The sequence below is a fragment of the Myotis myotis genome, unplaced genomic scaffold, assembly GCF_014108235.1.
Source record: "Myotis myotis isolate mMyoMyo1 unplaced genomic scaffold, mMyoMyo1.p scaffold_m19_p_9, whole genome shotgun sequence".
Lineage (NCBI taxonomy): Eukaryota > Metazoa > Chordata > Mammalia > Chiroptera > Vespertilionidae > Myotis > Myotis myotis.
In genome coordinates this window covers 10,113,233-10,139,509 of record NW_023416401.1, presented here as the reverse complement: position 1 = coordinate 10,139,509, position 26,277 = coordinate 10,113,233, and the positions used below count along the sequence as shown (strand labels likewise).

The 26,277-nt window shown below is 55.6% G+C and overlaps 1 protein-coding gene across 1 annotated transcript in view; it reads right to left on the bottom strand.

Annotated features, from left to right (window-relative positions):
• Positions 1-566: 566 nt before the first annotated feature.
• Positions 567-26,277, bottom strand: part of MYO5B (myosin VB) — a 197,725-nt gene continuing 172,014 nt past the window's right edge. The window contains exons 29-39 of the mRNA XM_036323412.1: positions 25,116-25,216; positions 17,916-18,114; positions 14,657-14,750; positions 13,569-13,712; positions 10,957-11,108; positions 9,512-9,601; positions 8,158-8,308; positions 6,503-6,788; positions 5,243-5,417; positions 3,841-3,921; positions 567-1,881 (exon numbers count right to left, since the gene is read on the bottom strand). Of these exons, the coding sequence (XP_036179305.1) occupies positions 1,729-1,881; positions 3,841-3,921; positions 5,243-5,417; positions 6,503-6,788; positions 8,158-8,308; positions 9,512-9,601; positions 10,957-11,108; positions 13,569-13,712; positions 14,657-14,750; positions 17,916-18,114; positions 25,116-25,216 (1,626 nt within the window). The 3' untranslated portion in view covers positions 567-1,728. The remainder of the gene's footprint in view (positions 1,882-3,840; positions 3,922-5,242; positions 5,418-6,502; positions 6,789-8,157; positions 8,309-9,511; positions 9,602-10,956; positions 11,109-13,568; positions 13,713-14,656; positions 14,751-17,915; positions 18,115-25,115; positions 25,217-26,277) is intronic.

Genomic DNA, 26,277 nt, shown 5'->3' with positions numbered 1-26,277 from the left:
GTGTGTCAAAGGGTGTGTGTCATGGATGTCAGATGATGTCACTGGAATTGGGAAAGAGGCTCAGCTCTGCGTACCAGTAGACACCCAAGAGCAGCCAGGATGTTGAATGTGGCAGTAGAGGGGGTGAGGTCAGTGACAGATTTGGGCATGGTGGTCAGCAGTCTTTGCCCCGGTGCTATGCCTTGTTCTGCCCAGTGGGCAGGGAGAATGACCGAGGAAGCTGAGCTGTAAGAGCACAGTACTCAGATTGACTGGTTAGGGCTTGGTGTGTGTTGTGTTTCCAAGAGCCATTTAAGATGAGTGGCTGCATTAACGGTGGGTGTGTGGCAGGGTGTTCTATGTGTATTTCATGGAGAAATCTTATCTTGACTCAATATGGAGGCTCTATGATTTGTAAACAACATCTGTTCTTATCATGAAAACAGCATACTGTTCCCTACCAGAAGTATGGAACAAATAGTAAAAACACGGGTGTGAAGAATATATGTAGGGTTTTCTAACTGAATGCCTGATTTTGAAGAGATGACGACAAATTTGTGAAAGCAGCAAACATATAAAATCTGTTGTAATATCATCAAATACTCTTTTAATCTTTATTTCAGAGCAGAGATATTTATGATTTTTATGTGGCAAATTTGAAAATAACACGAAAAGAGAAAGTTGGCTTAAGTTATTCTCCCTTTTAAAAGAATACTTACAAAAAAAAAAAAAATACCCCCAAGATCTCTTGTATAACTTAATTCTTGAACTGATTTTTACAAAGGTTTTTCAAACAACTTGATCCTCGAGATGGTTTGCTTTCCTGTATTATTTGGGTTATCTGGAATCACCAGTGCATTCTGTGATGTTCTCATTGGAGGTTTCGTGGCAGAAAGGGATTAAAGGCTTTCATACTGACTTGTTTGGTTCTTAATCTGTAAATAAAAGAGTTGCTACTCTTTTCTAACTTTTCGCTTATATAGGTTTTTGTTGACTCAGTAAGTACATGGACTAGCATTGGGAACGTTTTTCCTCCTTGCTCTCATCCTTAGTTTGGGACAGCAGCCTTTTTAGCATAATTCCAATAGACTCAGGGCTGCACAAAAGCGGCTGAGCACGTGAGGAACTGCCTCATCTAATTTTGCTTCAGAAACCAATACTCAAAATGTCTGGTCTGGAGGTCAGTTACACCATTGTCTCTGCATCACCAGGCATTAAAAAATACCTTTGGGAAACTTCTCAGAAGGCCCAGGCCTGTATTCCTGTTCTCAAAACATTTCCCCACAAGCTCATCCATACCTATAGTTTGTCACCCTGGGGAGACGTCACGCTATATGACAGTGTCAGGCGCCTCTGAAGGCAATTTATGTGACTCACGTAGTTTTAATATTTTATTTTGGACATTCTCCAGTTATATGCAGAGATCAAAAGAAGGCAGTTTCCATTTTGTAACTTGGCACCTTTTTTATGGCCACGGGGACTGCTTTGCTTGGTGGTATAAATGCTAATGTGAACTTTATTCTGAAATCGTACTTCAAAAACTCTCCCATACTTCAAGTGTTTTTATTCTGAGCAGTAGGTACAAAAAATAATGACAGCTGTGTTCTCCTTCTTATGGCTCAGCACTCGGCGCATCCTCTCCGTGTCTGATCTGATCCACTTTTAAAGCCTGGACAGACCCTTAAAGCCACTTGACCGTAGACGTCTTGTTCTCGCTGCCAATCCAGCCAGGCTGGCAATGCGCGTTGTTCAGACTTCAGTGAGGAACTCAAGATTGAGACACGCTGGGATGTGGATGGAGTCCATAGTCAGAGCGGACGGATTAAAGGGGAACAAAACGGGAAACATGTGCTTGTAGTCCAGCAGCAGTTGCTGAGGGTCATTCCGATCTTGTAGTTGTGCCTGAGGGAAAGGACAAGACCATGTAAAATACTTACGACACCTACAAATATTTCCCCCCTTTAGTCAGATGTATCAGTAGGCTCTGCTATGAAAGGGCTTGAAGAAATTGTGAAGGTGTGAGAGGACAGTATAAAAATGGGACAAAGTTAACGTATGTAAGTTATTACAACTCAGCAGCAAAAGGTGTGTATACATTTAATTATTTAAAATTCACAAAGTACCTGTAGTCATTTCACAGGAACCCTTTTGTGAATCCTTTATGAGTTTAACAAGCCCCTCAAATTAACATTTTCAAAGGTTTACATAGTCTACCCATACTGCCCTAGCAAATGGTTTGCTTTAATGACAACTTGTGTTTATCCTACCTAAGGTATGCACAAACATAGAAGGATAGCGTGGATTAGTCCACCATTTCCTCTGAGTACTGTCTAGGGAGCAATAAAACATAAAACTATAGCTGGAAAAACAAACACATTTTTAAATCCTCACCAGCGGATATGCTTTTATTGATGAGAGAGAGAGAGGGGGAGAGGGAGAGGGGGAGAGAGAGAGAGAGAGAGAGAGAGAGAGAGAGAGAGACATCAGTTGCCTCCAGTACGCACCCTGACTGGGGATTGAACCTGCAACCTTTTGGTGGATAGGACAATGCTCAAACCAACCGAGCCACCTGGTCAGGGCACAGAATTTGTTTCTGATAGAATTGCCAAATACTGAACTTGACTGCTGAGGAAGACTCGCAATCTGAGTGCATATATCTTTCAGAGAATATCCGACCAACCTCCAGTTACCTTTCTCCTCCGTCCTTCATTCAAACCCGAAGTCTGACTTGGCACATAATCTTTTACCTTTGGTCTGAATTCTGTTCTCGTAAACGGGGCCCTTGTAAGTTTATAAGCAGTTCCTTTCAAAACAGTGAAGACTTTCTAACCTTGCACTTTGGTTTGTGTAAAGTGTAAAAATCAGTAGCGGGCCAGATATTTCAGTGGCTTCTTCTCTGTCATCCAACTCCTCCTCCCCTTTCAGCAGTGACCTGCACATTTGTCCTAATAACGGGACTCACCATCAGTGCCCCTGCCTGCTGGCGTGGCCACGTTGGCGAGTCTCTGCCCGCTTCTCTCTGTGCCCGGATCTTTACTAACCCACTGCCTTTTCCCCACTGCACGTGGGGAACAACCTTTGATCTGACTTGGCCTCCTTCCCTTGACCTTCAGCCTCTATCCTCCACTCAGACACCATGCTAAAAGTCATTCATCCGTCTTCCCTGTCCCTGCCCTGACCACTTTCCCCATTTCTCTTTATCCTTGTTTCGTGTTGCCATGAATTCACTGGCTGAAGGGTGTTTTCCCACAGACAGCGGAGAAGTGTTCACTGTGTAATCTTGATATGAGTCATCATTCGGATGCTATCAGCTACAGTCACACCACAGGTTAGGCGCTCAGCCAGAATCACCCAGGGCTCAGCTTTAGGAAGCTCGTCTTTACGTGAGAAATCCCATCATTTAAAGGCCGATTAAATAACCATTTCCCTGGTGTTTTCTTTCGAGCATATTCCTAAGGGCAAATATTATAAGTCTTACAGGAAAGACTTAAGAGCTCAAATTGTCCTCTTAAAAGATCATTTCTAGTTCCATTCGTGAATAAGCTGATAGCCTTCTGCTTACTTTGTTCATGCCATTTGGCACTGTGGCTCGGAAACATGCTGCTGGCGAATGAAAGAATGCTTGGACTGTGTCTAAAATCTGAGAGGCAGAGATTATAAAAGTTCAGTCTTCTGTGTATATAATAAGTTATTCATGAGTGATGTGGTTCATGTTTATATTTACCTAAAGAACGTAAGGCCTTTTATCATATAATGTAACCAGTATTTTATTAATAAAGGGAAGGTTAAAAATCTGAACTTTCAATTTCCTTTATTAGTTTTAGACTAAGAGTTTATAAAATTGATTATTTAAAAACTCACCTGGATCGTGCGTATGAAGCCCACTGTTACTCGTTCTTCAAATTCATTCAAGGGAGTATAAAGGTTTAGAATTTTGACAATCTGTTGGAATAAAAAAAGGTTAGTGGAGAGCTAAATGAACATAAGGAAACTTGAATGTTAAGGACCGTGACATTGACACGAGTCCAGTCCTCTGTAGACAGGCCCACAACAGAGCGGGGCCGGAGTCACCGTTAGTAAAGGGGTTCCGAGCCTTGCCTGGTAGGTCTGAGCCTTCTCACCACATTCCTATCTCCTCCAGCCCCTCCCCCCCTGCTCTATGGCTTATAACATGAGGATTTTCGGAAACCTGAAATCCTCAGCCTCTTATCTACTCATAATTTAAGGGTTTTTTCAAAAGAGTACTGGGGATCTTACCTTAGGAAACAAAGGTCTTGTTTAGCCACCCCTCTCTCCCCCTCACCCTCCAAATCACTTATAAAGGAACAGATTTTTTCCTTATTTGAATGGAGGATAACCTTTGGCTGCCTATCAATTGTTTGGTCGTAGTAGCATGTCCCAATGCCAATCAATGGCAGTTGCATTCTGGAAATAAACTTAATATATTTAAAAGGGGGGAAAAAAGTTTGAAAAATTTCAGTGCATTTATAGAAGGGAAGCAGTTTTCTGAAGAGCTTGCTATTTCATCTTTTAGTAGTTCATGGAAGAGGTAAGGGAATTGTTTACTTAGTTTGGATTTTGCTGTTCTTTCGGTGCTGAGCAGGGAGAAGGTACATGATTTAATTCAGAAAGTCCCATTTTCTTGGTCTCATTTTGAGAAAGGGTGGGGTCCCCCTGTGTGTGGACAGGACTTATCTTTTCATACACTAGTAATAGCTCTGCAACCCTGTCCTAGAATAAATACAATTTTTTGGGGAGAGGGGGGAAGGAAAGGAACACTTAAATGCCTCTGGGTTCTTAATGATTTTATTTAAAACATGTAAATGGATTCTAAATGAAAGCATGAGCATAATGAGATTATAACTTGTAAGAAAACAATTTATTTAATGCCAAATGCCTGATGCTGCCAATTTAAAAATAAATTAAATTTCTAGGTGAGAAACATCCCAGACTTCAGTGTGAGTGTTTTTAAAAAGTTTGTACTTCAGATTAATGTTTGTGCAATTACTACCTCATCTAAGTGTGCAAGAGGAAGCAGACAGTCAGTGGGAAGCAGTGACACCTCCTTTCACAGACCAAAGTACTCTTTGGCTCCCCGAGGGATGGTATCATTAGGGGATAGAAAGACTGGAAGTGCAACCCTGAAAAACAGCTACCCACTGGCAAGAACAGACTTGGCACGCAGCTGGGCAGGCTCTGAGTGGCTGGCTGACGGGTGTGCGGGGGTGGGGTGGGGGCACTGGGGGGAGAGCAGTGGCCATACCTGCTGGGTGCTGAGGGAGGTGCTCAGGGAGCAGATGGCCTCAGCGTCCTCAGGCGTTTTCTTCTTTAACTGCAAGAGCTGGGCTGCTTGGATCAGGGGTTCCATGGTTTGAACGGCTCCACTCTGGTGAAGGTTTCTCCCTCGAAGCCACTCCTCCAGCTGACTTATGTTGTACCTTGGAGGTAAAAGGGGGTGCGGTGAGCTAAGCGGCCCTCCTCATTCAGGATGAGCACACCTGCAGTGTGTACTCTGCAGCCTCGGCACTACCCACTACGGTTATCGGTCTCCTCACTTTAATTGTCCCACATGGGCCAAAGCTTGAAAAGCGCCTGGCACTCTAACTGTGTTGAATGGATAGGTGCCTAAAACAAAACATGAAGTACCTAGAGGGGCTGTATAAGTTAATGGGGAAAAGAGCATTAAATATACTGAATTAAAACAACTAATCTATATACTAAAGGCCTAAGCGACCATTATGGTGGAATGACCAGAACAACCAGTTGCTATGATGGGCACTGACCACCAGGTGGCAGACACTCAATGCAGGAGCTGCCCCCTGGTGGTCAGTGCGCTCCCACAGGGGGAGCGCTGCTCAGCCAGAAGCCGGGCTGATGGCTGGCGAGCGCAGCGGCAGTGGCAGGAGCCTCTCCCGCCTCTGCGGCAGCACTAAAGAGCAGGGAGCTGGCGGGTGGTAAGGAGCGAGGAGTCCAGGACTGTGAGAGGGATGTCCACCTGCTGGCTTAGGCCCAATTGGGGTCCTCGACTGCGAGAGGACACAGGCTGGGCTGAGGGACCCTCTCTCCCCCAGTGTACGAATTTCATGCACAGGGCCTTTAGTATTTAATATTAACAAACTCACAGGGTGGAGCAAAAGGAGGTTTACAGTTGTGAGTACCTGAAACACAGAGTTTATTCTTGTATTACTATTTACTAGTTACTGTGTTTTCCACACGAACCACTGTAGACCTACTTTTGGACCACGGTGTTACACTTCTGTGTGAACCTTCCTGGCACTTGCCGCATTGATTTTTCTTTCGGACCTACCCACACTGTCTTTAGTCTTTCAATGAGAGTATGTAAATGTCTTTAAGCTTTGAACCAATTTGTTTACCAAGTCACCATCTCAGTGTTTGATGAATTTCACCAGCACATGAGAGGCGAGGGGTGTGAGGTGCACGCTGACTGGGACAGGACTGCCCGGTGGACGTGGGTTTCACTTGCAGAGAGGAGTCTCGGCTCTGACCCCGGGCCGGCTCCTACCTGAGCTGCATGCCCGTGCTCCAGGAGCACACGTCCTTCCGCAGGAGCAGGTTGTTGAGCGTCACGGCCGTGATCATGTAGAAGAGCTGCTTGAACACCTGCAGGATGATCTCGGGGTCCAGGCCCTGGTCGCACATGACCGTGTGGAAGGAGCTCATCTGGCGGATGACGGCTTCCAGGCAGTAGGCGTGGTCCCCGTCCGCCATGCTGGACGAGCGCTTCCGGTAGCCCGTGGGCTTCACCCCGGACAGGCCCTGGATGCTCTCGTTTTCCAACATGGCCGAAACTGCAAGGAGAGCACATGACAGAGGCCGGCACGCCCCCCGAGGTCCCCCAAGATCTGGCGCCCGGGCCATTCAGCCCTCTAGCACCCAGGCCCGTGGCAGTGGTACCAGCCAGAGGGTACAGTGGCCACATGCCCACAACTCACAGCATCAGCACAGACATTTCTAAGGCATTGGTCTCTCTGGAATAAGGGAGCTGTTGACCATTGGGGATGGGACAGAGGGGATGGGCATGTACCAACTCGCTTCTGTTTCTGCACTGGGTTCTGTGTGAAGGGTCCCAGGTTTGAGAAGTGAGCAACAGGGGTGTCATCCTGGCCCTGGACCCAGGGATCCTGCCGGTGGTCAAACAGCTCCTCCACCTGAGCCACTGACACGCAAACCGTAGGGTCCTGTCTACTGCGCAGCACTCGACTGCGAGCCGGGTACTTGAGGTTCAGGATTTCTCTTCATCTCCCAGCAACCTATTTGCTGAGGAAACCGAAGTGTACGGAGGCCACACTGCTAGGAAGTGGCAGGGCCAGGGGTTGAAGCCAGGCCTGTCCGACTCCAGAACTGGTGCTGCTGGCCGTCACGTTACCCTGAGTCATGAGGTATTCCCGTTCTCCCAGTGTCCGGTGAGAACACACTGTGCCTCACGGGCAGATCTCAGACAGGAGGGCGAACTCAGAGTGACCTTATCCAGGGATATACTTCTGGACGGCATGGACTCTGTCCTACTTGGAATTCTCCTCGGACCTACTTATGTTGTAAGAACCTGGGGAAAGCATGACATGTAGGTCCCGGGGACCATTTCCACCCCAGCCGCATGGGACAGCGAGTGTCATTCTTTTACCTTAAAGAACTGCCTTTTGTTTTTTGTTTTTAATTCGGGTGTCATGTTAAATGCCCAGGTGCACTGCCCTGGACAGAGTGGGCGCTCAGTCGCAGTTGCTGCATGAGCGCTCACCATTGCTTGCTTTCACACGAACACAGTTAATGCTTCCCTTTTCCCATACATGAAGCATCTCTACGGGCAAGAGGATTCTATATCTTTACGGCATATGTATTTGTGCCTTTGAACTTATATTTATGACCTATGGAAATTAGTTTGTTTGGGGAAGAATAACACCATGTGCTACAGAAGAAGAGATAAGGGGAAACGATGTATATTCTCCACCCCGGCACTATGGACTCCGATGGGAAGGCGTTGGAAATGTCGTAGCTCCTCTCGAGCGCTCAGCACACTGCTCGCAGCTGCCCTCACTGGGCGGTCCTGGGTTCTGGGGGCTGTGCCCAGTAGACCCAGTTCCCTAAGGGTAGGCAGGGCTCCCCACACCTCCCCCTCCCCTCAGACCCGTGGTGAGGCCGGGAGAGCAGCTGCCAGCTTACCGATCATGGGCTGCAGCACGCCCTCGGCGATTTTAATGAGCTGCTGGTAGATCTGGATGGAAAGGTCGCTCAGCACCTGGCGGTACTCGGTGAGGTCGAAGTTCTTAAGACAGTGCTCATTCTGCTTGGCGGTGTTCTGCGTCATGAAGCCCTGCAGCGGGAGAGGCTGGCTTTATTGAGGGGCTGGGGTCTGCCCGGCTTGGCAGGAGTCCTGATTGCTCTCTGTTTACCTGATGTGCTGTGAGTCCCTGCCATGTCACATGACAAAGGGGAACAGGGACAGAATATAGTCTGTTATCCCAGGCGGAAGAATGCGTCAATCAACCCTGTCCTGGCACAGACGGACTAGAGGGGAGCTTTGAACATTGTGCTATGCTGAGTGACACACACCTTGCCCTTGGGAAGGGTGGAGGCTGAGACGTGAAGGAAGGGGGACAGGAAAAGCGAGGGGACCCGTAGGGAGGGGGCAGTGTCTGGCACAAGCTGGGTTCTCACAGGTGAGACTGGAGTGAAGACATGCAGTGTGTTACCGCCCCGGGCCGAGTGCAGTGCACGGGGCACCAGTGCTGGGAAGGGTGGACTCGGTCAGATAAGTCTGGGCCCGAGCAGGGCATGACACAGTGAGGTCAGATGGCCGCAAGCCAAGGAACCGCATGTGGCTAGAAGCCGAAGCTGGGCCTCAAGGTCAGCCTGTGCAAATGGACTGGCTGTGTTGTACCTCTTTCCTGTGGTTCTCTGTGTGCACTTGAACGTGGACACACTTTGTCAGCTGGCATAGCAGACAGTCTGACGCACCAGACGACTGACTGGGCTTTCTCCCAGCAGGCACTGCCAGGCAGGGCTCTTAGGAAATTCAGTCTCCAGGTGTCCCTGGAGAGTCCCAGGTGCTCTCAGACGGGGGTGGGTTATGCAAACTCATTTCCTAATGCTGCTTACGTCATCCAGGGAGGGGAGCCCTCGGGGGCCCTCGGATCAGGGGGCCTGCCTCATTCCTGCTTCTAGCTCCAGGGAGAGGAAGGCTGCCCAGGGCCTGGTCTCAGAGGGCACTCCCCACACCTCACCCCCTCCTTAGGGAGAGGCACGGGGACAGAGCAGGCTGCCCAGGGCCTGGTCTCTGAGGGCGCCCCCCACACCTCACCCCTCTCCTTAGGGAGAGGCACGGGGACAGAGCAGGCTGCCGGATCCAAGGTGCTCCCCACACCTCACCCCCTCCTTAGGGAGAAGCATGGGGACAGAGCAGGCTGCCCGGATCCGAGGTACTCCATGTTGCTGCCGGCCCGAGGAAACTGCTGGAGGGTTTGGGGCACCTGAGGAGCTTCAAGGTAGACGCGGGGGCTTGTCAGGCGGCACTCACCTCGTCCCCACTGTACTGCTTCAAACAGTGAAGCAGGCGGCAGGTGTTGGACAGCCAGAACGATGTCATCTCAAAGTCGTCGCTGTGCTTCTGAGGAAAGGAAAAGCCGTCCCTCCTCAGGAGTCAGGTTCCCATTCGGTCTCACGGTTCCCACTCTTACCCGCAGGCCCCCAGCAGCCTGATGACCGGTGGGCACTTGCCGGTCACAGAGGCCAGACCCACCTCTGGGCATGGCACACAGACCCTCCTCCTGGTCCCCTGACCAGTGGCGCACACACCGGACAGGCTGCTTTCCCAGCTGAACAAACAAAGCCAAGTGACACCGACGAGCTGGCACCCAGGGGCCCTGGGTGGGCGGTCCTGGCAGGTCTCTCAGTGACCCAATGCGAGAGAGGCAGGAGCAGCCGTGAACTAAATATTCTGGGATCCCATTCACCCAGAGGCCGCATGGCCCCCGTGGAACTCTCTGGAAAATGGCTACCAACCAGCCGCTGCGGTGCAGTTTCTGCACTAAAACTAATGAGTCCCCGCATCGCCTCTGCCAGGGACACTGGCTATTCAGCAGGAGATAGGGGTGCCTGTGGGACAGTAGGATAGGAAGCTGAGCAGAAGGTGACGGCGGGCTGGGCATGCTAAGGAGCCTGGGGGTTAGGAAGTGACCTCTGAGGTCAGTCCTGGACTCACCTAGACTGGCCCAGGCCCTCGTACAAGAGGTCAAGGCAGGAGACACCATCTGGGAGTCGCCTGCATATGTTTAGAGCCGGGAGTGGATGAACGTGCCTACGAAACCCATGGCAGAGGCGGGGGTGCACCTACTGATACGAAGCTGGCATGAAGCTGGGCGGGAAGGCGGCTATGGCGCGCTCTGGAGGCAACGGGGCAGCCCGGCCCAGCGGGTGGCAGGATGGGTCTGGGCGCGGTGCTGCGAGGATGGCTTGCATCCTGAAGTGGCAGCTCGGGTGAGAACTGGAGAAGATGGGCTCCCGGGGCAGCGCCTGGGCCTGGGCCTGGGCCTGGGCCTGCTGGGAGGTGTAAAGCACTTCCCCTCCCACCTGCTGGCCCCCCGTGTGGCCAGGCCTCACCTCCCTCTGCCGCCCCCTGGGAAGCGGGCACCAGCCCCTTGGGAACGTCAGGGAGAGAGAGGGTCTGTGTTCAGGTTGGTCCCCTGAACGTCACTTCAGGGCGGGGCAGCCACATGGCTGAGGATGGACAGCTTCCTAACGCTCTGGGCCCTGGGGCTCCTGCCGTCTCCAACCTGAGGACCTGAGCATCCTTCTCTGGGAACCGCCAGGTCTCCCAGTGACACGCGTGAGCTGCTGCCGCCCTCATGTCATTTACCGGCAGAGTGGAGCCTGGAGGACTCCCTGCTGCAGCATGCAGACGGGGAGAAGCAATGGGGAGAAGTGTGAGTCCACCGCCAGCGCCCCCTGGTGTGGGGCACGTACCTTGAGGACTTTCTTAATGCCGTTGATGGTGGAGGTCAGCAGGGAGTGCACCTTGAGGTCGTCGTTGACGTAATCCGCATGCCTGATGCACATGTAGAGGATGTAGGCGGGAAGACAGGGCACTGTGCCCGCCAGCGCCTGGGGCTTCAGCTCTGAGCAACAGACACGAGGGTTAGACTTACAGCGATGCCTGGGGAGTGAGAATCATCTGCCTGCAGCTCACCTGAGAAGGACCGCGCACGGGACTGGAGGAGCAGGGAGAAGCTGCACCCAGGGACCCAGACTTCCCTCACCCTGACCACCAGCAGTTCCGGGAACTAGTTAAAACCCCTCGCAGCCCTGGCCAGTGTGGCTCAGCAGTAAGAGCATCGGCCTGCGCACCGAAGGGCTATGGGTTTGATTCCGGTCAAGGGCACGAACCCGGGTTGCAGGTTTGATCCCCGGTCAGTCAGGGCAACCAGTCAATATTTCTCCTCTCTCTCTCCCTCTCTCCTCCCTTCCCCTGACCCTTCCCCTCTCTCTAAAAATCAATGGAAAAAATATCCTCACTTCTCAGGTAAGGATTAAAAAAACAAAACAAAAACCCAGACACACACAGTGCTAATCACTCCGTCCATAACATTTGAACGGGCTCCATGCCTTGTCCTCACAACACGGGAGGAAAAGAGCCAGCAGCGGCTCCCGCCCGGATTCACACACCGTGGCCGAGGTCCTCGCCAAGGGGCCCAAGGGCAGAGGACAGCAGAGACTGGAGCGGCTCCCCCGCTGGGGAGGGTCCCACAGCACTGCTGTCATGGGCGCCAGCGCAGAGGAAAGATGCAGGAGAACGGTGCCTGGGTGTCAGACCCAGCTGTGCGGCTCCCCCGCTGGTGAGGGTCCCACAGCACTGCTGTCATGGGCGCCAGCGCAGAGGAAAGATGCAGGAGAATGGTACCTGGGCATCAGACCCAGCTGTGCTCACGGTGGCCCTCACCCTCCACTCTCATTACTTCCACCCCGATCTCCGCCCAGCCCGGGCCTCCCCAGGTACCTCCAGGCTTGGAATGACACTGAGGGAGGCCCCTCCTCTGCAGCTGCAGGTAGGCCACGGGGAGGAAGGGGCAACACCCTCAAGTCTTCTGCCAGGGCGATCCTGGAGGGGCTGGGATGTGCTGCCAGCATCTCCAGCTGGAACCTGGGCTCCTGTCCCCTCAGTACATCCCACCCTTCGGGCTAAATGCTAACTCTATGGGGCGGGAGGGCTAGAAGAGGTCAATGGGGGGAGAAAGAGGACGTATGTAATACTTTCAACAATAACAATAAAAAAAGAAAAAAGTGCTAACATAGGCCTAATGCTCTGGGTACATTTGGGCAGTTATAGGCTCAAGAGATGGCAGGGGCTTGGCCTGGCTTTAATGATAAGGCCAGTGACATTCATTGAGAAGAATGTATTTTAAAGCCCACACTTCCGACCCACAACTTCTCGCGTCGAGCCTGCCGCGTGCGGAGATGGCACCGCCTGTCCTGTCCAGCGAGCTCTGCCTGAGAGCGGGTGACCTCAGCCCGTTTCCCAGAGCTCGCCGGGTCTCCCGCGGAACACGAGGATCGGGAGCAGGGCATGGTCGCGCCCGCCTCTCGGTCCTCCACGGCAACCGGCCAAGGCCGGGCCTGAGGGGCGGTCGGACTGGCGTGGTGTTCGCCTGCATGGGGGTCTGTGGGGTGGAGGCGACGGGCTGCGCTCAGGCAGCTCACGGGCGGGGACCTGGCCTTGGCCACCTGAGCAGCGACCGTCTCCGTGATGGTGAGGATCTGTTATCTGTTACTCGGAGGCTGTGACCTTGAGTTTCAGTCACTAGAGATCAAAGGTTCATTCTTAGCAGCATTGGAACAACATGCAGCCTGTTTAAGGAAGTTTGAGATGAACTGGTGTCACACTGAGTTGTTGGACAACAGGGGGAATGTATCCTTTATGGAAAGAGCAAAATACTCTGCTGCGACCAAGGCAAAGAGCCGAAGTCACGCTCCCTTCCTCCTGTAGCCCTCGGCACAGTGGACCTTGATAAATTAAAATTTCTCTAAAACAACGCTTACCTCTTATTTGGGCTTCAAGTGCCCCCGCCAAAGCTACCTCTTCAGATTCCTCACATTACAGAGGGGCTCTGTGCGCTAACATTGCACGGTCACCTGTGCTATATTTCACGACCTGGGGGGGGGAGGGCAGTATCCTCATCCCCATTTCACAGGTGGGAGAACCGAGGCCCCGCAGAGAATGGAGCTGATGGCTCAGGGCCCAGAGGACCAGCCCACCAGCGTCCTTTTCTCATCCGGGACTCTCTCCTCTAAGATGCTCCCTCTGGCTCTGCGGGCGGCTGCTGCACTGGGCTGGGTGCCAGTTAGATGGGGAACAAGACGAGAGGAGAGGGAACCATACAGTTGACAGACCAGGCCCAGGGCATCTCAGCCCCCACACAAGCCACAGCCGCACCCCCAGAAACTCCCCAGCCACACAGCAGCTGGAGGCCAGGGGTGCGAGGGGGAGCAGAGAGGGGGCAGGGGTTGTGCAGGGGATTGGAGGACAGGGGCTGAGGAGGTGGAGGGTGACGGGAGAGGATGGTGGGTGCCACGGGCCTGACCTGTCACCAGGTTCCGGATGAGGAGGGCCTCGTCCTCCCGGTGGTACTCCAGCATGCCCTGGAAGTCCTTCTCCTTCCGCTGGACAGCGACCTGCCTGCTCAGCTCCTGGTGCCTCTTCCCGTTCTGGGCTAGCGTCTGGGCAGCTGAGGGGGAGGAGACAGCTGGTCACGGGGGTCGGGAGGGTGGACAGGGCACCCGAGGAGTCCCGGGTTCAAGATGGAGCGGCGACAGAGAGGAGCACCTTACTTATCAGAAAGCAGCAGCTGCCGCCGCCACCCGGGTGACCAGGAGAATGAAAGCTCAAGGAGTAGGAAGCAGGAACCCACAGACGGAGATGGGGGAGGGCAGAAATGGAGGGAGCTGGCCCGAGGCTGAGCAGGACAGACTGCCCTGCCCTCTTAGAGCCTCGCCGGGGGCAGCAGGCGGGCAGAGCGGGTGACGGAACACCTGTGACGGGCGCTGTGCCCCCTAGGCCCAGGGGCGGGACAGTGAGGGCTCAGCCCGCCCTGGGAGGCAGCTCCTGAGGAGGGTGGAAGGAGGGGAGCATCCAGGTGCTGAGGTGAGCAGGAGGGTGCCACGCGAGGTGCCATGTGCCAAGGGGTGGGGAGTGATACGGTTAGAGTTGCGGTAGAGAGTCAGAGGAAGAGAACGTTCTGGATGCTTCTAAAAGAGCAACTGAAACCTGCTTGACCTCTGTGGGCAGAAGCTGAGTCAGACCTCCCTCTCCTTGCTGACTAGCACGGCAGGCGTGAGGCCCTGGGGTGGGGACTTTGCATTATGTGGCTCCTTCCACACCAGGTCGTGCCTCCAGCTTCAAGCCCGTGGAGGGCAGGGCCACAGGCCACTGTCTGTCCGTCCCGCGCTCCAGCCCTCGGAGCTCAGAGTAAGCACCGAACACCTGCCGTGTCCGTGTCGTTAGCCCAGATTCTGGTAGGCGGGGTCAGGCGCAGCTCGCGGGTCTGAGCGATGCGGTTCCGTGGCTGGGCCCGCACAGGCACCAGGAGCAGGTGATGTGGACGGAGCGGCAGGGGAGGCGGGCGTGCGAGCACATCTGTGCCCCACAAAACCCGCACTCACATGCACCTACCTTCTAGGTCCTGGACTCTCTTCATGTGAATCTTCAGTTGTTTCTTGAGTTTCTTCTCATTCTTTTCCAGCTTTTCCACCAGTTCTTTCAAGTCCTAAAGCAGAAGGTGCAGAGGGAGAACAGAGGGCAGTGTGAGTGAGGAGCCGCCCGGGACGGGCTCTGTGCCTGGTCCGGAGGCCCGCCCTCGAGGCTCACTTCCCCCAGGTCTGGACCCAGGAAGTGGGAGGGAGGTCAGAGTTCATTCTCACAATCCAGATGGACCAACTCCTGCTTCAGCTCTGGCTGCCTGGTGCCCTGCTGAACCCCCTGGTTACCTAGGCCCAGCGTCTCCGGTTGCCATGCCAACCCCCCAGAGATACTCAGCCTGGGGGTCCCCAGCTGTGTGGGCAGCACCCTGGGAAGGGTGGACAGTGTGACGGTGGGGGAGGCACTCAGCTGGAAGAGCCACCAGGCTGGTGAATTACCTGGGGCCCAGGGTGAACGGGACACCGGCCCCTGCCCCCTGTGGCTACCAGTCCCTAGCAGCCATGGCCCTGGCAGCAGCAGCCCACTGGGGCAGGGAGCAGCATTAGCGTCACCCCTATTGTACGGGGCGAAGTCCTCTGGCCGGGGAGGCAGGGAGCCCCATCACCACCACGCCTCTGTGCCCAGGAGTGCATGGGAGACCAAAGCAAACATGCCCCCCGGAGCCCCAGCCACAGCTGGTGGCGCGTTTTTGAGGCCGATGTTCAACCGCAGTGCACGGCCTGACGAGCCACAGACCTCGAGGACGTCAACTATTTATCTTCATAAAAATCTTAAAAAGCTTGTCCACAGCACATTTGGGGTAAATGGAAGGGAACAAGTGCTGGCCCAGTGGGTGGTAAACGTGGGGAGCTACTGAGGCCCACAGTCCTCAGGGCCAGGATGAGGCTCAGGGAAGAGCGAGGGTGAGCCCCAGGCATCTTGGAAACGTGAGCACGCCTGGACCCCTCTCAGCTTTGCCAGCTGCCACCAGAAGAGACACCACCTCCTCCCTCCCGAGGCCTGTGAGTGTGTCCCTGTGGTGGCTCCGCAGGACCCGGGTGTGGTCCCAGGCACAGCCGCGCCCTCCACTGCGCTTCGCTGCTGGCACCAGGGAAGCACTATGTTTGCTCAGCCGGGAACCCTGCCCTGGAGCTCGGTGCTCGGCTTAAGGGCGCGGCCTCTCAGGCTCCTCCTGCTCCGGCCCCAGGGCCCAGGGCGGGGCCGAGAGGGGCCCCCAGTGCTGCCTCCTGAGCAGCACGGTTCCTCCATGGGGCACAGGCCTCCACACCGCTTGTCCGTATGGCGCCAGGGGATGGGCCGGCCAAGGCACTGCCCACACTGCCTCCTCCACCTGGACAAGCCAGTCCGACAACCTAGTACGTATATTCCTTCCCATACAGCTACCTATGTACACACCTGTGTGAGGCAGGTAGTGACACGCAGATGGGAGAGGGAGACTAATGGGGGGAGGGGGAAGGCAGTTCATTTGTATATGATCCTATTCAGGGACCTGTGGTCCAGGCCCACTGCACCCCTCGGACTCAGTGATCTGGCCACTGGCCACCCACCATAGGCCACCTGGCTGTACAGGGGAAAGGGCATGGGCCGACTGGCAGCTCTGCTGGAGGTGAGCCTGCAGGGCCGGTTTGGGCACTTCCTGCTGCTGCCCCATAGGCTGCTGGCCGTCCTGTGCCACCCCTCACCTCCCCACCCCTCTCGCCTGCCGAGCCTGTGTCCACAGCATCCCTCCTCTTCTCCACCAGCTACATGGCTGACACCCCTCCGTGCCTCCTGCCTCAGCTCCAGCCTCCTCTACAGGTTGGTCCTTTTCTGTTAATGATCCCGTGTAGAATCATGTTTTCAGAAACATGATATCTCCCTTTTTTATGTGTCTTATTTCCCCGAGTAACCTGCAAGCTCTCTGAGGACAGACTGCCTTTCCTTTCTCTGGCAGCTGCCAGGCTCCTTTGGTGACTGTCAGCAAGAAGGGCCACCAGCAGTTCCTCCCACGACTCCTGCTAGCAAGAGGGGTCTGCCCCCCCCCCCACATACTCACACACATATATACTCACACACCCATACACATATACTCACACTCCCCCACCACACTCACACCCACACCCCCATATTCCCCCATACCCCCACCCCATATACTCACACACCCATACCCCCATACACATATATTCACACTCCCCCTCCCCCCACACTCACACCCACACCCCCATACTCCCCCATACCCACACCCCATATACTCACATACCCATACCCCCATACACATATATTTACACTCCCCCTCCCCCCACACTCACACCCATACCCCTATACTCCCCCACCCTATACCCACACCCACACCCCCATATACTTACACACCCATACCCCCCGTACACATATACTCACACTCGCCCCCATACACACACTCACTCTCACACACACACACCCATACCCACACACACATATACTCACCCCCCCACCCCCCCTCTATCCGGCATAGCTTATTTTGATCAGTGAAAGTGGCAGAAGCGACGGGGGAGGGGGGGCATCTCGGGGACTGGGTCCTAAGAGGCCCCCTGCTGCTGTGTTCATCCTCCTGGAAGTCAGCTGCCACGCAAAGCAGCCCAGGGCAGACCAGAAGTGAGAGAGAGTGGAGAGAGACCCCACAGAGGGGACCAGCCGGCACCGCACCCAGGCCCAGGATGGGCTGCCTCAGGTCCTCCGGCCCAGCCACCGCCAGGGCAGCCGAGACAAGCCGTGCCCCTGCGCCCAGCCAGAAGTCCTGACCGCACACACGTGCTGCCCTAACTGCCACGCTTTGGGCGGTTGGTGACACGGTAGTAGATGACCGAGATATCCCCACAACCCTTGCCGGCTGGAGGCTTCTAGATCCTCTGTTCCTGCTACTGGGCCAAGGACATGCACCGTGTCCGTTTAGCTGAAGGCCATCCCTGATCCCACTGTCTCCTAAACCATCCCTGATCCCACTGGTCGGCAAACCGCAGCTCACGAGCCACATGCGGCTCTTTGGCCCCTTGAGTGTGGCTCTTCCACAAAATACCACGTGCGGGCGCACATGTACAGTGCGATCGAAACTTCGTGGCCCATGCGCCGAAGTCGGTATTTTGTGGAAGAGCCACACTCAAGGGGCCAAAGAGCCGCATGTGGCTCGCGAGCCGCAGTTTGCTGAGCCGCAGTTTGCCGACCACTGTCCTAGAACATGACCGCCCAGAGCTGGGATCTGCTGGGCACGGCTACTCACCAGGTTCTCGTTGGTCAGCCGGGACATCTCCTGCTGGACGCCAAATTCCACCTGGGCCTCCGGGGACAGCAGCAGTGTCTGGGAGAAGGTCTGCTGCTGCCTGTCCATCTCCTCCTTCAGGGCCTCCACCTGGGTCTTGAGGCACTCCACCTCCTCCTCATGGGCACGGCTCTGGGCCTGCAGCTGGGCCTCCAGCAACCTGCACCCGGGAGAGGCGTGCAGATGACGTGGGGCTGGGTCAGTGACCCCAAGTGAGGGCCCCGGGCGGACATGCAAGGGGAGCAGCCAAGCACGAGCAGCAAGTGCACGAGCCCAGCGGGCGGACGCTCAGGGGAAGGTCTATGCAGCTCACGGGGCCAGCAGGCCAGCCCTTCCTCTCGGAGGACTCGAACCCACAACCCTTCGGTGCACAGGATGATGGATGCCCAACCAGCTGAGCCATGCAGCCCGTGCCCTTGTTTGTCACTTGAGCACAGTCTGGTTGGCTTGGGGATGAGAGATTGTCTCCACGTCAAAATGTCACCAGCAGAAACGCATTTTGTACAGCATCTTCCAAACAAAAGCACCCACATTTGCCCCAAAGCTCAAGAGACTCTCCCTTAGATGACTCTGGCAGAGCGAACGAACCATTTGCACTTTCTCCCTATAGCAGATTCCCTGCTGGCTGCAGGAAGGCAGATCCTTAGCCCCTTTCCTTTTTATCTTCACCACTGCTACGCCCACTTTACCTCCAGCCGCACATAAACACCCCCAAGTCAAACAGAAACAGAGCCTCTGCAGATGACCTGGGGGAGGTGTGTCTCTGAGTCCAAAAGGCCCAGGGCCAGGGGCAAAGGTGGGAGAGCACCTTCTTCCATCGCAACCGAGGAGGCGCTTAGTGAAGGTCCCCAAGCAGCCCCCATGCAGGGAGTTAAACACCAGCACGGCGACGGTGCTCTGTGCCTGGACGGACCGCCTGCACACGCTTCCCGGCCCCGTCAACGCCACGTGAAGGGAGGTAGGAGGCTCTGGGTGAAAGCTTCCTGCCACGATCCCCCCATGGAAGGCTCACCCCGTCTTCCTGGGATGCAGATAAAGACTGTGTCCAGAGCCGGGCACAGCTGGCCCAGGGCAGGGAAAGGCTCCCCACGCCTGCCTGAGAGCAACACCAGCCTCTCTTCTCGGGAGAAGAGCGCCCAGGTCGCTGGCTCTTGGGAGAGTGTGTCTCCTGACTCTGGGTTCGGACGTGACCCACCACCTGTGAGCAAGGCAGCCTCTGGCTCCATTTCCTCGCGGGTAGAATAGAGCCGGCTTCGCTGGGTCCTCACAAGTCGTGGGGTGACACAGGACGAGCGTCCTGCGCATGGCAGGCATGTCGTAAGTGCAGAGTTTATTCTCTGCTATTATTCATTAATTACTGTATTACCTTCTATACAAACACTGTAACCCTGGTTTGCCCACCCCTGTATTAGCTGCTGTTTCTATTATAATGGTCAGATCCCTGACCCATCAAGAGGTTTGTTTTATTGGGGGGGGGGGGGGGGGAACGACTTCCTTGTGAAACCAGGGAGTTCCTCCTGGCCCTCTGTCCGCCCAGGGCCATTGGGTATTTATAGCATCATTCGCGGGCATACAGAATTATGAGCTTAAAAAGCAGCCTGCCACATCTGGTCAAACCTTGAATTACCTCACCCCTACTGCCATGGCCAAATGATTTCATGGGCCTTATATGGCCCGTGGGCCGGGCGTTCCCACCCCTGCTCTACTGGGGCCTCCACCGTGTCCTCCAGGCAGACCTCTGAGGAAGGTGCATGCGCCCGGCTCCCAGCTCCCGTTCTGAGCGCCCACCTCACGGAGCCTCCGCTTCCTCTGCGGGGAAGGAGCCTGCAGGCCCCGCCCACCCGTGAGACTCCGGTGCAGAGCTCTGCCTGGGCCCCACGAGCCGCGTGCTGGCAGCAAGCGTGTGACGTGGCCCGCGTGCTGTCACCGTCCATGTCTGACCCCCTCGCTAACCTGCTCACCACGCTGCAGGCCGTGGTTATGGATTCAGACTTCGGGATCAAGTAAAACCAGGGTCAAATTCTGGGCCTTCTGCTTAAGCTGCAAGCTCCCTAAACACTGCAGCCTTCGGTGTCCTCCCCCCACACACGTGCGGTGAGGGTCAGGCGTGACACATGCAGCATGCGTGGCCCAGGCTTGCCAGCTGTTGCCAGCTCCGGGCAGTCATGGGCGCAGCGGCCAGCAGGCGTGTGGAGGGACGCAGGCTCCCGGGAGCCCTGTGCCCGGAGCACAGCCAACAGCTCATTCCGGCCGGTGCTCGCAGCGGTCCTGCGGTCAGGTCCTGTGCCACGAATTAAATTCCCTTCTCTGCCTTGTTCTAAAGCAGCGGTTCTCAACCTGTGGGTCGCGACCCCTTTGGCAGTCGAACGACCCTTTCACAGGGGTCGCCTAAGACCATCCTGCATATCAGATATTTACATGACGATTCATCACAGTAGCAACATTACAGTTACGAAGTAGCAACGAAAATAATTTTATGGTTGGGTCACAACCTGAGGAACTGTATTTAAAGGGCCAGAAGGTTGAGAACCACTGTTCTAAAGGTAGCCGTGTGTCTGTGACGTTCCCCAGGCTGCTCCTTCAGACCCAGAGCCGTGCGTCGGACCGGGGGTGGGGGAGGGGAGCGGGGGGGGGGGTGGGGAGCGGGGTGGGGGGGAGGGTTTGAGCCATCAGGTGCTAACAGGCAGCTTCCCCACCTCATCCAGGCAGCCTGGACAGCCTGGACAGGGGCCGCTCCCACCCCGTGAACCGGGCCCCTCCCCCTGCACCCAGTCCAGCTGGCACACAAGCTCAGACACAGCAGGCAGGACAGACGAACAGACACAGGAGAAAGGCATGGATTCCACCTGGCAACTTGCTTTAGGCCTTGGTAGGCCAAGCCGAGTTCTCCGTCTTCATTCAAATAGCCCCAGTCCTCAGTCTTGCTAGAAATAAAGGACACAGAGACACAGGGCGTCCAGTGCAGAGGAAAGAAACAGGCAGAGAGCCCAGCAAAGCGAGGCGAGTCCGGCCGAGGGCTGGGAACCAGAAGGGGGAAGGCTCACCAAGTTGGGGCCCCGGTCCTTCCCCTGCTGTCTGCAGCGCGTGGGCGCCCGCAAAGGGCCACCTCTCCCCCAAGTCTCCTGTGGGACTCGCTATCCACACAGAAGGGAAAACCCGTGGCCGAGGAGCGAGCAGCGGGGCACCGGTGCGGGTAGTTCTGTGACCAGCAGGGGCTCGGGCTGGGCGGGCCTTACACGTTCTCACTCAGCGTCCTTTGCCCTTTCAGGGGGAGTCTTCAGGAGCAGAAAGGGAGGACCCGGGGATGCAAACAGGGAGGGGAGGCCCCAGCGCCCTGGGACCTGCGGGCACGCGGCGGGCCAGGGAAAGCAAGCAGACTGCATGCTCGCCTGCTTTCCAATGGCATTCCCTCTCACTACCTACGGGCAAAACAATGAACGCATCTCAACCCCAGCCCTCGCTGCAGTCTTGCAAAAAGCAGCAGCTAATGAAGACTTGTGATGAGAACTGATCTTCCCCCCTGGACCATGGGACTGGGGGTTGTTAGTCCTGTTTACTCCACTTGCAAATTCTTGTGCCCTCTCCAGATGCCAGCAGGCAGCGCCTGGAGGTCAGGCACATGTCACATGCACCTCTGCCATGTCCCTCTCCACCGCGGACAGCCTGGCACGCGGGAGACGGCCAGAGGCCAGCGGGCTGGGTGGCTCAGAGGCCAGCGGGAGGGGTGGGGGTTGCGGGCAAACCCCTCAGGATTCTGCCCCTTTGTCCCCTGTTCCTAGGGCCTCTGCTCCGGGGGAACCTCCTGCTGGTTGGAGCCCAACTTTCCTGGCAGGAGCTGCAGCCACGCTGCCTGTATAAGGACCAGCCCGCCCTTCCTAGCTCCCGGGGAAAAGCAGCCGTCCCCAGGAGGGTCTTGGCCGTGGTCAGCCTCTGTGCGGCCCGTCAGGCTGTGTGCGCCATCCAGGGGATGTAGCTACCATTCCCTCTCCCAGGGCTCAGCCGCCCGAGGAAGGGCCCACCCTCCAGGGCTCCCAGGCTGCTCACGTCAGCACCGGGCCCTCGGAGGAGCCTGCCTGGCAGGAGGAGGGAGGTGCGGCGAGCACAGCTCTAGGGCTACTTGAGGCCTCTGTCCCGGTCCTGCTGCTCACTGTCAGGCTTGTTCTCTCTCTGGTCAGGCCGTGGGGGAGGGCTGCCAACAGGCTTATCCTGGGCTCCCCTCCTACCCAGGGCTCCTGCCCACAGATGTCCAGAGCCCTCACTGGCCCCCAGACACTGCCTTTGCTTGAGGCTTTCTGCTGGCCCCTCCTGTGCCAGCTGCCTGTGTGTCCCCTTGATCCCTGCAAAACCCAGCAGTGACCGGGGCCATGGAAGAGGAGCTGACAGCTCAGCACCGCTCCCTGCGCAGGTACTGCCGCTTCCACTTCAGGAGGCAGGGCCTCTGAGTAGCCCGGGCTGTGACCCACCGCACTCTCTGGCGGGGCTGAAGGGACCCAGGGCGCCCTCACTCCCACACGCCAGCCCTCTAGCACACACGTGGGCACAGCAGGATGCAGATGACTTGCCTGATGCTGAGCTAGACCAGGTGGTGTCCGGTCCCTGGTCTAAAGCACCTTCCCTGCCGCCTCTCTTACAGCGTCCTCGCAACCCCGACGTTCCCAGGACAGCAGACGCTCCAGCCCTAACGCTCTCCAGGGAGGGGCAGGTGTGTGGCCGGGCTACCCAGGGAGAAGCCGGCACTAATCTCCCCGCCACCAGCCTCAGCGGGAGACACAGAGTTCCTCCTCCTGTAACGTGCCAGGTGTTGTGCACAGAGATGAGTAGAGAACCCTGCAGCCCCGGTGCAGCCCCGTCACCCCGCGGTGCTCGGGAAGTCAGGCGCCCGGGGAAATGAAAAACCAGTGGACCGACTGGCGTCCACCCTTTGTTCCCAGATGAGAGAGAACCAAATCCTCCACAGAGCGTCGCCCTCTCCCTCCTCCTCCCACACACCATTAGGGGCAAAGGCTGAGGAGGGAGCGCCACCTGGTGGCAGGAGAAGGAAGACCCCAGACAACTCAGCTCCTAGGAATCTGCTAAATGTTAAGTGATGTCAATCAATCAACAAATACTCATGGCCATACGCCCCTGTGCTAAGCCCATTCCCAACGAGACCACAGACACACTGTGAAAGTTACCAAGTGAAAACGGTTTTGAACTTGGGGACCATGGGCCCTTTAGAGAGGCTGAGGTTGGGTATGGGTCGTTTCGTATCCCTCTAGAAATATAATCAGAACCCACTGTATGTTTAAGCTCTTCCCAACCCCTCTTCCCCATCACCCCCACACGATACAATTTAGGTTTAAACCAGAACACCCTCCATTACAGGAAAACAGTAGGAGAGGAAAAGTGACTCTGTGCTCAGGGCAGCCCCCATGGTGACGAGATGTCCTCGCCAGCTGGACTCCAGGGGTCAGTCCGAGTCCTCCTGTCCAGCCTGGCAGGCCTACTCCCTGCTGGGATCCTGCTGGGATCCCCCAAACTGAAGACAAGCAAACCCTTGGGGTCACCCCAGGGCCAGCGGCCCCTTTCTGTGCTTGTCAGTTTCTCAGGCTGGCTCTTGGTTCCCTATCGCTCCCTGGGCTTGCTGCGAATGCGGTGATTTTAAGATATCAGAAAAGTTATTTTTATGTTATCACCATCATTACTGCTGCAAGGGAAGGCAAGTCCAGGGCATTAAGCAGCTCCTAGAAACCTATTTTGACAGCCACTGGGTGAAGAAAAAGGGAGCTGAAAACGGTGATGGTTCCCACGATCAGAAAGATGCTTACACTTGCTAGTCAGGGCCAGCCATGCCCGCTTCGCTCTCCCTTACATTTTAAGCACCCCCTGTGCTCTTTTTTCTCTTCGTCTCATTTCGTGTCGTCGCCCAAGATCATGTAAAATGACTAAATCTTGACTAGCTTTAGCACTGTGAGGTTCACCTGCCTTTTCTTCTCTCCCTCCTGAAGGGAAAAGAATTACATCTCTATTGAAATGAATTTAGTTTCCTCCTGGGGTCCTTCCAGTTACCTACACAGTGGGCTGGAGGCAGGCCAGCCTGGAAGCCAGGCCTCCTGGATGCTACCTTAACGCGGCTACAGGACGCTCAACCCCCCCGGGCCTCAGTTTCCCCTCTGCAGAAAGGGGTGAGATGAAAAGCTGTGGAAATCAGGCCACAGAGTCAGCGATCCTGGGCCATGCCTGCAGGCTGCACGTTGCTCTCGAGCGCCACCTGCTGGCATTTCCTGGAAGTGCGTGCTGTTCTCAGCAATCCCGAACAAATGCTTAGGGGTTGCTCCGCATTCTGTACATTGAGGTTGGGAGAGACAGGCAGCCCGGGCAAAGGCCAGCCGCCAGTGCCCACAGAGGCACAGAGGCACAGGTGGTGATAACGGGGACGACCACACGCTCACCACGTGCAGCGAGTGCTTCTAACTCGCGGAATCTCAATCACCATCGGAAGCATGCGGCTCTGATTGCCCCCAACTCGCAGGGGAGGACAAGGAGGCACTGAGCGGCCAGGAAGCAGTTACTGCGCAGTAAGCGGCTGGGCGGGGGAGTGCACATTCCCCAGCGTCCGCCACAGCCCGGGCCCTGCTGCTCCTGCAGGCAGTCACTCCTGCCTGGTAGCTCATCCTTGAGGAGGGCCCGGAGGTGGTTGGTAACTAAAACCCAGGGCAGTCTCATTCTAGCCGACATGGTAGCGGCCAAGTTCTCCGGCCCAACCTCTGGAGTGCCTGGCGTGGGTTCTAGGGGTGGTATTGCAGCCAAGAGCTGGGCAGGCCCCACCTCCTGCTTAGTGGACCACATGTGCAACTTCCCTCTCAGTGAGAAAAGCCGCTCTTTCCCTCTCCTCAGCCCCCAGGGAAGCTCCCTTCCCCAGTGCTTGCAGGGACCTGGCTCCTGCCGCTCCAGGTGCCACTGGAGTCCCGCCGAAGCAGCAGCAGGCTTCCTAGGGTGATGGCTCACTGCCTGCTCCTCCTCACTCATCTCCCAGAACAGAGGAGACACCCTGAGGAGAGCACAGTCAGGAGCGTGCAGTCAGTGCATGAGGAGCGCACAGTCAGTGCACGAGGAGATGAGGTTGGGCAGGACCCCTTTGCCAGTGACGGCTCCAGGTACAGACCGCGAGGCGGGACCTACCTGTTCGTCTGGCAGACCCCGTGATAGGCCTCGATGGCATCTTCCTGATCCACGTGCTTTTCACTGTTGGGCCAACTGGTCCTGGCATTAATGTTCGGCTCCTACAGGTCCCGGGGGAAATAAAGAAATAACTCCGGTTATACAAATAGCTGTCACGAAATGACTTCATATCCCCGGAGAAATTCAAAACACGAATCCAAGAAGACACGCAGCCTCTGTTCCCTGCAGCGTCACTGACCACAGCCACGACCTGGAGGCGGACACGTGCCCGCCAGTGGACGAGTGGACAAAGGACATGTGGTGTCTGTATGCGGTGGCATGCTGGCCACGAACAAGAATGAAGCCTGACAATTTGTGACAACGTGGATGGACCAAGAGGGTGCTGTGCTGAGTGAAACGAGTCAGACAGAGAAAGAGAAATTCCATATAATTTCACGTATTTGTGGAATCTAACGAGCAAAGGAAACATCCCCTGTGCTCCTTTTTCTCTTCGTCTCATTTCGTGTCGTCGCCCACGATCATGTAAAATGACTAAATCTTGACTAGCGTTAGCACTGTAAGGGTCACCTGCCTTTCTTCTCTCCCTCCTGAAGGGAAAAGAATGACGTCTCTGTTGAAATAAACTAAACAGAAACAGACTCAGAGATGCAGAGAGCAAAGTGAGGGTGGCCAGCTAGGAGCGTGGTGGGGGGCTGGGTGGAAAAGGTGTGGGACGAAGAAATACAAGTTGGCGGTGAGAGAACCGTCGCGGGGATGTGAAGTGCCACCCAGGGAACACAGTCAACGATAACGTGATGCCTATGGTGCCAGGTGAGTCCTAGAATTATCGGGATCACTTCATAAGTTATATAATTTTCTAACCACCATGCTGCACACCCGAAACTAATGCAAAATAACACTGAATGTCAACTGTAATAGGAAAAAAAAAAAAAAGGAATGACTTTCTACCCAGAGGATAAAGCGAATCTTTGGGGAGTGGCGCGAGCCCAGGACCACCTCAGGTCCCAGCAGTTAGCCGGGCAGGGACGTGACTTTAGGTCCCGTTGGAAGAATGGCGAGGCCTGGCTGGGGAAGGCACGGGGTGGGGGTGTGGGGTACGATGCGAGGACAGTGTCCCTGGAGGAGAAAGCACTCCAGGCCCAGAGGACGAGACCCAGATCTG